General features: G+C 46.0%; 1 protein-coding gene across 1 annotated transcript in view; it reads right to left on the bottom strand.

The window, feature by feature from the left end:
• Positions 1-3,261: 3,261 nt before the first annotated feature.
• The window catches only part of LOC119389254 (phosphatidylinositol 4,5-bisphosphate 3-kinase catalytic subunit alpha isoform-like), a 30,224-nt gene continuing 18,463 nt past the window's right edge, over positions 3,262-15,022 (bottom strand). The window contains 5 exon segments of the mRNA XM_049415070.1: positions 3,262-3,447; positions 4,446-4,563; positions 5,883-6,053; positions 8,927-9,009; positions 10,418-10,556. Coding sequence (XP_049271027.1) covers positions 3,262-3,447; positions 4,446-4,563; positions 5,883-6,053; positions 8,927-9,009; positions 10,418-10,556 — 697 coding nt within the window.

Below are 15,022 nucleotides of genomic sequence, written 5' to 3'. Positions count from 1 at the left end.
CAGCTTTGCCGCAATACCGAAGTGTGATGAGGTGAAGCATATTGAAAATCTAGGGACCACTTCAATCGGACGTTGACTCTCTCTCGGCAAAGTTCGACCGTAACGGAGCTTGAAAGGCAGCTTTGCCGCAATACGGGGGTGTAATGAGGTGAAGCATATTGAAAATCTGAAGGAGTCACTTTCAATTGGACTGTATCTGTTTTTGGGAAGTTCGAATAGTTCGAATAGTAAAATTCCAGTGCGAATCGAATCGAATAGCAAACACTATTCGAAAAATATTCGAAATTTCGAATATTCGCACACCCCTAGCTATAAGTACAGGAAGACATAGGTCGGCGAACTAACTCATGAGTCGACTCACTCAGACTCACTCAGCTCCATATCGAGACCGGGAGTCTGAGTCTGAGTGAGTCCGGGTGAGTAAAGTTTTTGTGAGTCTGAGTCCGAGTGAGTTCGGTTGGGAAACATTTTGGTGAGTGTGAGTCCGGGTGAGCCCGGTTGAGGAAAATTTTGGTGAGTGTGAGTCCGAGTGAGCCCTAAGGGCAAAATATATTGCATGAGTGAGTCCGAGTGAGCCCTAAGGGCAAAATATATTGCATGAGTGAGTCTGAGTGAGCTCCACATTTTTTGCCGACCTATGGTCTTATCTACTCAAGTTCAGCATCACTATCGGCTCACGTTTATACTCACGTATGCTCCCACATAATTCAACGCACTACCGTTCATGCGTCAGCTCAATATTTATTGATCAGAGGCATGTGTTGAGGAGGAAGAAGCAGAGGAGGTGCCTTGACCTCCCCCCCGCAAACTTTTTCACGGGAAGTTACTGATCAAAATATCACGTGTGAGTCATCTCTTTCAATAAAAAGGTCCTTATTGAACTGCAAACTCAGATAACTCGTCTTTGAAGGTACGAGATCAAAACGCGCTAAGTAGTGCACCGATTATGCCAGATATTGTCGTTAAAGAGAATTGACATTAGGTCAAAAAAGGCTAATTATAGGCTAGCGGACTCATGAGTCGACTCACTCAGACTCAGATCGAGCCGTGAGTCTGAGTTTGAGTGAGCCTGGGTGAAATACAGTGGAACCTCGTTAATGTGTACCTGCCGGGAACGCCGCGTAACTACGCACTAAACGGTAGTACGCATTAACCACCAAGTAAAGATTTGCATCTCCTCGCGTACGCCATCGCCGCCAGCAAGAATAAATACAGTGCCACAGCAAATATTGCCTAAAGTGCCCATTGCAAAGCCTTTTCTTTCTTTTTGCCAAAGTGGAGAAAAGATTCTGGTACTGTCGCACGACCGTCCGATAGTGCCGATAGCGCGCGGTGGCGACGCCAAGGAGCATTTCGGAACTATTACAGGGTCCGGTATACGCAGTGACCAACATAGCGACAGAACGGACAGTGTCGGCTTTCCGCGATATATGTGCGTGCGTCTGTACCGCGATCTGCTCATAAACGAAAACTGACGCAGTTCCAGTGAAACGCGGTACGGCTGCGTGGAGCCGATCGTCTCCTGGCTAGTTGCGTGCAGCGCGTCGCCTTCTCGGCTCACGCCGTCACTGCCGGGCCGCTTGCTGTACCGCACGCGCGCACTTGTCCGTGGGAGTGTTCTTCGTACCCACTTCGCTCCAGACCGTGCACAGATGCGGCGAGTAGCTTGTTCGGTTAACGCGGCGATGACGAACTTCCTGCAAGCGATGCGCACTCCGCGACGCTGTAGCCGTCCTGGCAGCGAACGGCAGCGCGTTTGGGTGGTCGCCCAATAAAACGTGCAGTATGTTACAACAGCGCTACGTTTGTGCGTTTAACGTGATAGCGTCAATGCAGAGGTTTCTCGTCGCCCGTGACCAGCAACGCTCAACTCCGCAACAGCGAGCTGCTTTCTTTTCTACAAAGCGGCGCGCGCTTGAACACGGCCCCGCGCAACGAGGCGGCAGCGATCGGCGGCCCAGCGCGTTCAGTTGTCGCCTATAAAAGCGTGCAGTAGGCTTAAAGTGTTGCTGCGCCGCACGCGTGCCCGAGCAGATATCTGAAGATACTTATTGTGATAAGGTTTCGGCGATAAGTCATGCTGGCGCGTTCGTCGGTGGCCGCCGCCTCACCTTCGTTCTTTCCCGCTTACCCGCAAAAGCATCGCCGCAATCGCGCGGAAGTCGGAATCAGTGATCGACCGATCTACGCACTTCTCGAAAAGACGGAAAACTCTTTGGCGGCACATTGTGGCGTCGGGAAGTTCAGCGGCGCAGTAAAATTTTATGGCACAAAACGTTATCGCGGTACGCAGGGTACGCACTAACCGGTAGGCGTAGGGCGAAGTACTACGGCTTAAGCGGTCAGCGAATGCATTAGGCTCTATGGGACTCGGTCGGGGATTCGTCGCAACTACGTTTTAACCGTTAGTACGCTTAAAGCGGGTACGTATTAACGAGGTTTGACTGTATATTTTGGTGAGTCTGAGTCCGAATGAGTCCGGTTGAGAAAAATTATAGTGAGTCTGAGTCCGAGTGAGTCCGGATGAGGAAAAGTTTGGTGAGTTTGAGTCCGAGTGAGCCCTAAGGGTAAGATATGTTTCCTGAGTGAGTCTGAGTGAGCTCCACATTCTTTGCCAACCTATGCAGGAAGATGATCAAAGTGGAAGGAAAAAATTGACTGAAAGAGAATAAACAAACAGATTTTGCACAAACACAAAGCTGGCTTTGTCACGTGCTAACCTGCTGACAAGGAATTAGATAGCAGCAAGTGCGCTCCGATATGTGTGTGTGTTCATCCCTCATGACCCATCCATGTTGTGCAATCCATCATCCAGTATGCTGTAATGCCACACCCAGTGGTCAGATTCAGATTCATGTTTACTCGTTTCAAAAACATACAGCAGACTCTCACTAAAGTAACCTGAAGGGACCAGGAAATTATGTTCCATTTGACAGGAGTTCCATTTACTGAGAGATGAATAGGGGTGCAGAATACAAGTATAAAACCAATCATATCAGGTTTAGCTGTTCCAATTAAGCAGCAATTCTGTTTAAGAGATTTGGTTACTGAGAGTCTACTGTAGCTGCAGAATCGCTCATATATATACAGACGAGGGTCCCAAAGTGAAAGAACTGTAGTGAGATCCTCGGTTAAATATACATTACGGAATGTAATGACACACCAAATGAACAATTATTAGTAAAATCAAACATATTAAGCACACGCACAACACTACAAACATTGGTTTACTGTTGCTCTATTCTGTCCCATTTGCCGCCCCTAAATATTGTCAGAAAATGCAGCCGCAGCCCACCTCTGAAATTCCTTGCTCTTCCGTGGGTTCTCCTGGCCCCTTGCGATGACGTGCAGAAAGTCCTCCGTCAGCACAAAGGGCACGCGCTCACGGTTGATGCCAAACTTTTTCTTGAAGTGGCCGAGGAAGTGGCCAAAGTCGATGTGGAAGATCTACATGCGCGAAACGCAAGGCAGGAGGCAGTCACATTACCGCTTTCATAGAATGAACGAAAGAAAGGAAATTTAAGGGCTCGTTTTTCTTTGTTGGACAGAACCTTAATGAAAACCCACAGACAATGACGCCAAGGAGGCATAAGGGACGTTATTCGTAGACTCTGAACAGTATTGTAGTAGCAATTATCATATAATTGTGAAGAAATTAAAGTGGAGGAAAAGACAACTTGCCACAGGCAGGGACCATACCTGCAACCTTTGTAGAAGGTAGCATGTTGGGCAAGTTGCAGAGAGATGGGCTTGAACAATGCACGAATGGCTGCTTGTTTGTGAATTGTCACTGATAACACGCAAAGCTTTGCTTTGGGTATGAACATGTGCTGAATGTGCTGGATTTGACGCACGAGTGCCACGCACGTAGTGTTGAGAAATTGTTAAAGAGGTAATGTCGCTGAATCTAACGTTTTAACAAGAGCACTTGTTTTTGTCAGGGTAGCAGCTGCGTTCCTTAGCAGCATTACTAAGGAACACAGCTAAGAAATGCTGCTAGATCACTGCTAGAAATGCAGCTGCTGCTTCCACAATGAAGACAAGCCCACTCGTTGAACGCTGTTCCCTGTTCAACATTTTTTCACCACTAGATGTTCCATCTTCCCCTAAAATCATGTTTTGTTTGGATTTCCACGTAATGCAGAAAGTCAGGGTTGGCCTCCCAGCAGTGTTCAGTTTTATTTCACCCGCTTTCATTTCCGGCTTCTTATTATATTTCTACATAATTAAAAAAGAGTCCTGTGTTGTTTTTTTCGCGCAATGCCATTCATAATGAAATACCAACTCACCCAACGCTCTGTTCTTCTAAAAAAAAAAGAATTACTACAATGAGTAATGTAAGATGGCTGTAAAGTGGCCTAAAATCAATAACTCTATACAAGCGTAAAACATACACAGGTTAAAAATATGACAATGACACGTGGGGGACATGAGGAATCAGTCACCTGGCCTTCTTCATTGACCATGATATTGTCAGGGTTTCTGTCCCCAATTCCAAGGATGAAGGTGGCCACACAGTAGCCGGCACATGACAGGGTGAAGGTCTCAATTGCCTGCTTGTACCTGACAAAAAAGAACAAGGAGCAGAAACGTCGCTGGCATGTCTCTGTGAAAGAAAGACATACAATACCCCTCATGAAAGATGAAAAGTCTGTGTGGCACTAAAGGGCATTTTTTGCTCAATTAATGCGTTTCAGCAAAAGGCTACTGAACGTGACGTTTCCTGAATATGGCTTCAGAGATGGCGCTCTAGCCCTTTCAAGCCATCTCATCTTTGCAAAGCGGACACTCGTTCTTCCAAGACCAATGTGAGGCATTCATAAACGCTGGACTTGCTCTCTAAGACAGGTTCAAAGCCCTCAGCAATGCTGCTCTCAAAACTATACCGAGAAACGACTCCTTTTCCGAAGATATCTCTGCCATTGGCACTTCCCATGCGTGCTGCCATTTTTAAACCACCATTTGTAGGCTAAACACCCGGCAAAGGCGCAAAATTCCATTCTTTCCTTAGACTTCTACAGCGATCTAGCAATGAAAATTGAAACAAAAGCCAATTGCCGACTGTAACTTGTCTTTGGTGCTGAGATGGGCTAAACAAGTGCGACCCTGTCATTAGCAATATCTGTACATGTGCTACTGAAGAGTACAGCTTGGGCCTGGGGATTAAAAGGTCAAATAGGCTAACGAAACAATGATAACGGTGAGTGTGGTGGTGCAACTTTAGCTGTTGTGCTTATATTCATTGTTCACGTTATGAAAAGCAATGACAGTAAGTCATTGCATGACAGCAATGGCAGCAATGGACATAATAATAATAATGGACATAATAATAAGACAGCAATGGCAGTAAGTGCTGAACTAGGGCGATTGAAGAAGCGAGATCCTCTCCAATAGCCCTATACTTGATTACAACCCAAGAAAAATGTCAGCTTTGCCCACAACCATCACTATCTGTCCCACAGAGAATTTGCATAAAAGCTCCATCCAATAGCGCTTAGTCATTTTCCTGACGTCAAATGCTCTTGGAGAGCTTCAGATAGTTGGCTTTCCCATATAGACATATGATTGTATCGCTGGGTTTAGATCAGAAATTGAATGTCCTGATAAATTTCGTCAGGGATGCTGGCATCGGAGTTCAGCCAAGCGTAATGTTTTAGGTAATAACAACGAACCTTCAACTCTTAATATGCGTAGTAATATGCGCAGTATTTACATTAGGCCAGAAGAAGCACTTACAGTTTGAGTGGAAATCGGCTGCGCCGCCGCAATTCCGTGGACGGAGCTTACATTGTTAATTAGGTTGTAACCCACTACAGTACGTTAGCTGTACGTTAGCCTTTCAAGGGAAGCCTGGGTATGAAGCATTGGCAACGTGCACTCACCGATCCCCTTTGTTCTTGTCCCTGATCCACTTGTGGAGTTGCGTCGAGTCCACCTGGAAGGCAGCCATGCGACCCCCTTTCTTCTGGATGTTCATGACTGTCTTGGCGTTGCGCACCACCTCTATCATGCCGACATGCTTGCCAGTCGACAAACACGCGTATGGCATCATCCTGCAAGTCGAACGAAAGTGTTACCAATGTGCCAAGGAAGACGATTGCCACGTATTCTCACAGATCTCTGCAAGTTACCATGCAAATTTAACCCTTTGTGGTCTATTATCGGGCCTCTCCCGACTACGTAACATGGCTGCAGCGGTCAATGCTCAATCATGAACTGTTGTGGTTGATTCACGCGCATTTTCTCATGGCATTATGTACCATCTTCAAATGAGTAAGTAAACTTCTTTGAAGGCGAAATCCTTAGATGCCTCATCAAATGCGAAAATCGACCGTCGGTGTCGTGGATGAGTGATGCAAAAGATCATCATCATGTGACGACGTCATCATGACATCACAGATCGCCAAAAGTTGTGACGTCATTATGACGTCACCTGACGTAGCGTCATATGATTAGGCTTGTGCAAATAGTAAATTTTAGGTCCGAAGCGAATAGTGATTTGGTCGAAGCGAATTCGAATAGTTTATATCACGTATTATAAAGGATTAAATGAGCATATTTGTCATGACCCAACTAACCAGCGCAATATTTTTAAGTTGAAACAAGAAATATGCATATGTCATTCTTTTTGGTTCAAAGGGAAGTGGAAGCAACTTTAAGTAATAACAGGATCTGACTTTCGGTAGAATGCAAGTGATGACCTGCAAAATATGTTACGTTTTAAAATTTACTATACTTATAGCATATAAGCCGGTATAACAAGCTTTTAAACTGAAAAAATGATGAATCGATGTGAGGGTAATACAGTAAAACCTTATTCATTCAAACTCTGTTGTTTCGAAATCCCGCATAATTAGAAGGATTTCTGCGGCCCCGTATTTTGCAATGTAAATTTGAGTGGATAATTTGAAGCGGCGGTCAGTACCAGCCCGGTTAATTCGAAAACTTTGGGTGCCATGTGCCAATTCCCCGATCCCGATTTAGCCGCAAGTCCGCAGAAACGGTGGCCCTTAGGAGCCACAAGGCAGTGCAATGTAGCGATACTAATGAGTGACAAGTGAAGCATTCCAGCCTCGCTGCTGACAGCGCAAGAAAAGAACTAAACAAAAGGCGGTCTCGTGGTCAGCTGAAATGTGCACCTGCGGAAAAGACGTGCTTCACTGCAACACAGCGGTGACACGCGGGCAGCATGACTCATGCTTCTCTCAACGTCAGCGCGCCACGATTACACCCATTCTTTCTGGGGAAATAGAGAAATTAATAAAGGGCTATTTGACGAAATTCGCGATGTATGCGAACCTCCGATTGGCGGTTGTTCCGGCAGTTTGCGCACTTGCGCTGCTGGCGGAGTACTTGCCTGCAAAGCCTACTTCGAAAACTCAGTTCAAAAACTTCAATGATCATCTTTTCACACATCGAGAATTCCGTCACACTGGTCATTATTAAATTCTTTATTTTACCAGAAAGAATGGGCGAATGGTCGCATCATGACGCTGCAAGGAGCAGGTGACATGCTGCCCGCGTGTCACCACTGTGTTGCAGCGAAGCACGTCTTTTCCGCAGGCGCGCATTTCAATTGACCACGAGACCCTTTTTTTTCCTCTTTCTTTTTTCTTGAACTGGCAGCAGCGAAGCCCGCCGTTTCCCCGGTTTAGCGGCAAAATAAGAACCAGGTATTGCTGGAAGACACAACCCTTGTGGCCGCAAACTAGCAGGCACAGCGAACGACCACCTCTGATTACTCCCAGTAATTCAAAGTTCCTTGCACCTCGCTTTTTGTATGTTTAGTTAATTCGAAAACCCGCTTAGATTTTTCACAGTCCCAGTGACTGAATTAACGAGGTTTCACTGTGTGTTCATTGAAACTTGAAGTGGGGCTTCGCGGCAGTGTGGATTTCTCCTGAAAAGGTGTATTCACGGTACAGCACATATCCACTGCAGTGAAACCACCTTTACAGGGGGTTACATGCGGTTTATATGTCTGTTCGCTCATTTCGAATACTTCGAAATTTCCTAGAATTTAAATTCGTTTCGAAGCGAATTCGAACACTGTAATATTCGTTGGAATATTCGAAGAGCTCGAATATTCGCACAAGCCTACATATGATGACATCATTGCATGACACTGTAGCTTGGTCAAGGTGGGCCAATCATGGAGGCAGTGCAAAACTACATTACATGCAGAAAGCTTTCGGAGGGTGACAGGGCAGGATCAATGCATCGACTGAGAAGAAAAAGATGGCTTTCGCCTTCGAGTCATCTTAAGTGAATGTATAAGGGACCCTGTGAGTTTTTACTTGAGCTTTGATTTGTTTAGTTTCGGACCTGAATGGACAGAAGGTGGGTAAATGTTTCAGAGTGCAAAGGGTTAAGTTCCCGAGTTGTTGCATCAGGGTGGTTGAGTAAACCCTAAATAGCCAGCTTAAACATTGCTGTTCTTGCTGACAATTTGTGGGTCTTTGGGTTAAATGTAAGGTTTGATCCCACCTGGCACATGCACTAATACATCACCTGATGTACATCATGAAGTGGTAATTTCTGCCTTTGAGCCTTAAGCCTCAAAGCATTTTGAAGCAGTGTGCCACTAAAAGTCAAGCATGTGTACAATGAACATGAATATAACAAAAAACTTAACGCTATAACAAAGTAAATCTAAAATATTTCTCGCTAATATAAGCTTGAAACAAATGTATGTTTGCAAAAACACTGGGTATAACAGATGTACCGTACTTACAACTCAGATATGACATTGTTTATGAGTATGTATATTAGAAAACCTTGTATAGCAAACCAAATATACTACGGTTCTATAATGTACTTGATTGGCCCATAAAATTGAGCACTCATCCTGCATACTAAAGTCTAAAAAAATATTGGATAACAACCGAAAAAACTCCATAAAAAAATTAATGGTGGCCCCGCCTACCTCAGGTCAAGGTCCCTCCTTCTGCCAGAATGCTGTCCCATGATGCGAATGACTTGCAACGTCAGCATGTCTGTTGCCGCGGTCTGTCGAAAGTGGCAGAAAGAATGCAGATGTCAACTGAAGCTGAAGCCAAAGGTAAATACGAGGTCTGTTAGAAAAGTATCCGACCTTTGGTGGAAGAAAAAAAACTGGCATAATGGAGCATTGGAAACCTAATCCCCTCAAAAGTAGTCCCCTTGGAACTCACACACTTCTCCCAGCCGGTGCTGCCATTGTTGGAAGCATTCTGAGAAGGCCTCTTTCGGAATGGAGTTTAGCTCAGCTGTCGTTGCAGCCATAATGTCCTCCCTTGTCTGAAATCGCTCTCCTTTCAATGTCCTCTTGAGTTTGGGAAACAGCCAGAAGTCGCAGGGGGCCATATCAGGAGAGTAAGGAGCCTGTTGAACTACAGGAGTATGACTTTTCGCCAAAAAAGTCTGAACCAAGTGTGAGGAATGTGCAGGAGCATTGTCATGATGGATGCACCAGTTCCCTGTTGACCACAACTCAGGTCTCTTGCGCCGCACAGCATCACGTAGGTGACGGAGGACATCCCTGTAGTATTCTTTGGTGATTGTTTGACCCTGTGGTGTGTACTCATGGTGTACCACACCGCAGGAGTCAAAGAAAGCACTCAGCATCACTTTGACGTTGCTGCGCACTTGGCGGGCCTTCTTTGGTCTTGGTGACGTGGAATGCTTCCACTGTGACGACTGGGATTTGGTTTCCGGGTCGTACCCGTACACCCAAGACTCGTCACCAGTGATAATGGTGTTCATGAAGTTATGGGTTACTGCTTGTGAAATCCAGCATGTCCTGTGAGCTTCAACACGAAGTTGCTTTGCTCCACCGTGAGCAGTTTGTCGGCACGAATTTCGCCGCAACTCTCTTCATGGCCCAAATCTTCGGTCATAATGGAATGTGCAGAGAAAGTGCTGATGCCCACCCTCTTCCACTATTTCCGGATAGTCACACGCTCGGTCCCGCATCACCACAGCATTCACTTCGGCAATGACCTATTCATTTCGGCATGTTGATGGCCGACCGGAACGTGGCTCGCTCTCCACCGATGTGCGGCCGTCTTTAAACCGGTTGTACCACTCCTTAATCTGTGTGCGGCTCATAGTGTCGCCACCGAAAGCCGTCTTGGTTTTCCAAATGGTTTCCACTTGGCTGTCGCCCAGTTTCTGGCAAAATTTGATGCAGTAGCGCTGCTCCAGTCGCTCTGTCATTTTCCTTGCAATGAAAAACCGACGAGAGCACTGCACAACCTCACTCAAACGCTGCGTCCCAGCGACTGACGCTATTGGCAGGCGGGAAAAAATTCACGCATGCGCACAAAAGTTCAAGGTCAGCTGATGCAAGCGTGCTTGTTTCAAATCCATCAGGTTCTCGCAAAAAAAAAATGAGGTCGGATACTTTTCTAACAGACCTCGTATAGTCACATTTTGCCTCTGTCGAAAACTCACCATCGCCATTCTTGAAGATGATCTCATGGTGGTCTAGAATCTGTTCTGCCAGGTGGTCAGGGTTCTTCCACAGCAACCACAGAGGTTTCTTGGCAGAGTCAAGTATTCTGCACTCGTTTACACTGCAAAGACACCACAGCATGTGTGAATCACTGAAGACGTTAAACAGTGACACAACCACATTATAGCAACAGAGCAAGCACCACTTCTGGTGGAACCTCGTAAGCTGAAACAGTTCTTGAAACATTAATTTCTTTTAAACATTTGTTTCAGTTTCGCTTACATACCCATTTTGAGCCCCAACATCAGTGGACGACGGTTGGTTGGTTTGCGGGGTTTAACGTCCCAAAGCGACTCACGCTATGAGGCATGCTAGAGTTACTGTAATATGCTACCTTTAGGTAGCAGAGTTGCACATAGGTCTGGCTAGCAACCACAGCTATGCGGTGAAGATGCACTCCGTTTTTGCAGGCAACATGCCTACCAGGTTACCGATCGACATGTTTGGCGTGTCGAAGACTAGTGATGAACTTTACTGTGATTGACTAGTGTCAATCCGGTTCGCTGCAGCGGCGCCATCGAGAAATACAAAAATTGGCCCGAGCATCAGCTTCTCCGCAATGCATGGTTGCTAGCGGTGTTTGGAAGACATGCGCAACTCTGCTACCTAAAGGTAGCATATACAGTAACTAGAGCTGTGCGAATAGCAAAATTTTGGGTGCGAAGTGAATTCGAATATTGAAGCGTGAGTGCAAATCGAATCGAATATTTTTCGAATATTTCTCGAATATTTCTAGAATATTTTTCGAATACTTTGAAGCGAAATTGCAGAAAAAAAAGTTAGAGAAGATTCCTAAGCATATTCTTATGAGATAGCAACATGAAAGTTTCTTTTCGCTAAGTTGATGAAGCACTGGTGGGGTGGTGTTTCATAGTTGTCTTATCAAGAATGAGGCAATGTAGAGGCCGAATTTATATGCATGATTTGGTGCAACCAAAGTGTTGCCGACAACATTTTACACATGGTGGGCAAAGATGCCATTTCCTCAGCTTCTCCTCTTTCAACTTCTGTGGAAGCCCAACTGATGTGGCGGACAAGGGTGTGCTCCCTTCAAGTCCGGAGTTCCAAATCTGCCTCGTAGACATCAATATATAAGAACATCTGAAATTTTGGATGCTAAAAAGCTTCAGCTTCCGATTTTTCAGGCTTTCTGCTCAAATTTTAGGTCCAAAACAGCAATAATTGAGCCCCCACCTTTGCCACATCTTTCATCTCCATGTTGGAACCACCGTTTTCTTGAGTTAGTACATTTGCGACCGTAGCAGAGCTTGAAAGGCAGCTTTGCCGCAATACCGGGGTGTGATGAGGTGAAGCATATTGAAAATCTAGGGACCACTTTCAATCGGACATTGTCTCTTGGCAAAGTTCGACCGTAACGGAGGCTGAAAGACAGCTTTGCCGCAATACCGGGGTGTGATGAGGTGAAGCATATTGAAAATCTAGGGACCACTTCCAATCGGACGTTGACTGTCTTGGCAAAGTTCGACCGTAGCGGAGCTTGAAAGGCAGCTTTGCCGCAATACCGGGGTCTGATGAGGTGAAGCATATTGAAAATCTAGGGACCACTTCCAATCGGACGTTGACTGCCTCGTGGCAAAGTTCGACCATAGCGGAGCCTGAAAGGCAGCTTTGCCGCAATACCTGCGTGTGATGAGGTGAAGCATATTGAAATGTAGGGACCACTTCCAATTGGACGTTGTCTCTTGGCAAAGTTCGACCGTAACGGAGCCTGAAAGACAGCCTTGCCGCAATACCGGGGTGTGATGTGGTGAAGCATATTGAAAATCTTGGGACCACTTCCAATCGGACGTCGACTGTCTTTTGGCAAAGTTCGACCATAGCGGAGCTTGATAGGCAGCTTTGCCGCAATACCAAGGTGCGTTGAGGTGAAGCATATTGAAAATCTGAAGGGGTCACTTTCAATCGGACGTCGACTGTATTTGTTTTTGGGAAGTTCGAATAGTTCGAATAGGAAAATTCCAGTGCGAATCGAATCGAATAGCAAACACTATTCGAAAAATATTCGAAATTTCGAATATTCGCACACCCCTAACAGTAACCCTAAGGCATGCTGTAGTGAAGAGCCACAGATCATTTTGACCAGCTGGGGTTATTTAAAGTGCACTTACATCGAACAGTACATGGGCCTCAAGAATTTTGCTTCCACTAAAATGGACCACCATGGCCAAGACCGAACGCACATCTTTTGGGTCTGTAGCCAAGCACTGCAATCACTGAGCTACTACGGCAGCTCGTCAGGATGCGACAAAGAATAGAATCAAATCAAACCACGGGGCCTAACATGTCACAGCCACACAGAGCCAGTGAGTTACAATAGAGTGAGAGGCTCCACATTAATTTCAGCCATCAGATGTTCCTTAAAGGGCCCCTCACCAGGTTTGACAATTATGAGCTGACGAGCGCAATGCATACACTGGACGTTCACGATTACGTCTGCCAAAATTTGCAACGCTACGCGCCACGTAAATGGGTCAACTTTCAAGCTGAACGCTGCTTGCCCTTCTCGCGGCCGCGCGCCCAGAGATTGAGGGGATGACGTACATGCTGGAATGGCCCTACGTAGATGGTAGTGCTGTGACGTCGCTCCTCTACGTAGACGACTGTGCTCTGATGTCGCCAACAGTAGCACGTGACACTGCGATAATTATTCGACATGACGTGTAGTTTGTGTAATTTGTTGCTTGAATGGATGAATAAAACTTGAGAGCAATAATAAAACACACAATCGGAATGTGTGCGTTTTCTTTTTTAATTTTTACTGCGAATCGCAGTGAGATTCGAGACTAGTCTACCTCCGTTTCGCACGCGTTTGTGTTCTCGCACTTTGTGCATCGTGCAGACGCCACCCTTTACAACGAAACTAGTTTTCTACCGCGTTCCAGTACTCATTAGGCTCATTTATCGTCCCGCGTCTAACAAGATGTTCATGCGGCACACCGCTAGTCTCGCATCCATACAAATGCCGCAGCTTTCGCGCTCAGTAATAGGTTGAAAGCCAAGTGATCGGCGAGGGCGCATTCGGCATAACTTGCAGAGATGAAGCGCAAAGAACGCCGCCACAACACCGCTCGCGTCTCGGGGGCTCAGGCTGGTTCGGGCACGTCATGCGCTCGTGACATTGTGTGCGTATGACGTGTTCATGCATACGCGTTATGTGATCCTCCTGCTCGCGTGCCGAAGAGGGCAGGGAAGGGATTTGGCTTGCGAAGGCTACACGGGGCGAGCGGCAAGGGTTTGCAGCTTGCCTCCTCGCATCATGGTTTCACGCCGCTACAAATTATTTTTCTTCTCAGCTTCTAATGGACCGATTAGAAAAATTCTTGTGGCATAATGCTCTTTATTGGGCTCGCAACAACTTCCAATGTCTAACTAAAATTCGTTATGTCACCTGGTGAGGGGCCCTTTAATGCACACCCATCCATAAGTACTGACTGACCTATGTATGCTACTGCAGCCTATGCATGTTCACTGTTGGCACCGATTCCGTAACTCTTGTGCACCACCACACGCTTTACATGTCCGCACAAACACCTTTCCATCTATACTCGGGGACAACTTTCTGTGGCAATGAAGGGAAAGCTACAGAGCCACAATTCACGTATCCTACCGCTAATGAATGTATTCCCACAATTGCGCCCGTATTTTCTGCGTGAGATATATAAAATACTCCTTCATTTCCTACATGTATCTTTTTGAGACAGAACGCAGCGCACACAAGCGAGATATTTGTATTTCTTTTAATTTATACGTTGTCACATTGCGTTTTTGCGAGCTTGAAAAAGTCGCGCCTTTTGCCCGTACCTTAGACGCTAAGCAGCGTTTGCGTCGAAATGCAACGCTAGCCTTCACTTTCCGCGGCGTTACGAGACACGCGCCAAACCGGACTACTTTGCGTAGCAGTACATGTGCAGACGCTCCGCCCCCATAGCTTTCCCTTCATTGCCACAGAAAGTTGTCCCCGAGTACATATACCGTCGACCAGAACACTGGCTAACCTCTAATTCAGACACCAGTGTATTCTAGTCTCTAAATGCTAGAATGTGCATCTTTGATTCCAATGGTTGTTATGCCATCCTTAACTTCTACTCAATTTGAACCTATATCTAAGTCCACAAGCATTTTTACATTCCAAATTGAGTGCATTTGCAACTACTGCCAATAAAAACTGCGTATTTGTGCAAAGTCAAAAGAGAACATTGCTACTGTTCCATAACCATGCTGGGTAATGAGATGCAGAAGCCGAAGACGCTTCATTTGTCACGATCACTGACACAGTGTGCAGCTATTGTGCCAAGCTCTGACAAAACACGAGATTCAAAATGATCATTTATAATTGTTGGGGTTTAACGTCCCAAAACCACGATACGATTATGAGAGACGCCATAGTAAAGGGCTCCGGCAATTTCGACCACCTGGGGTTCTTTAACATGCACCTAAATCTAAGTACAGGGGCCTCAAGCAATTTCGCCTCCATCGAAAATGTGGCCGCCGCAGCCGGGATTCGAT

Source organism: Rhipicephalus sanguineus, chromosome 4 (genome assembly GCF_013339695.2).
Source record: "Rhipicephalus sanguineus isolate Rsan-2018 chromosome 4, BIME_Rsan_1.4, whole genome shotgun sequence".
NCBI classification, from domain to species: Eukaryota; Metazoa; Arthropoda; class Arachnida; order Ixodida; family Ixodidae; genus Rhipicephalus; species Rhipicephalus sanguineus.
This window is presented reverse-complemented; position numbering and strand designations above follow the sequence as displayed.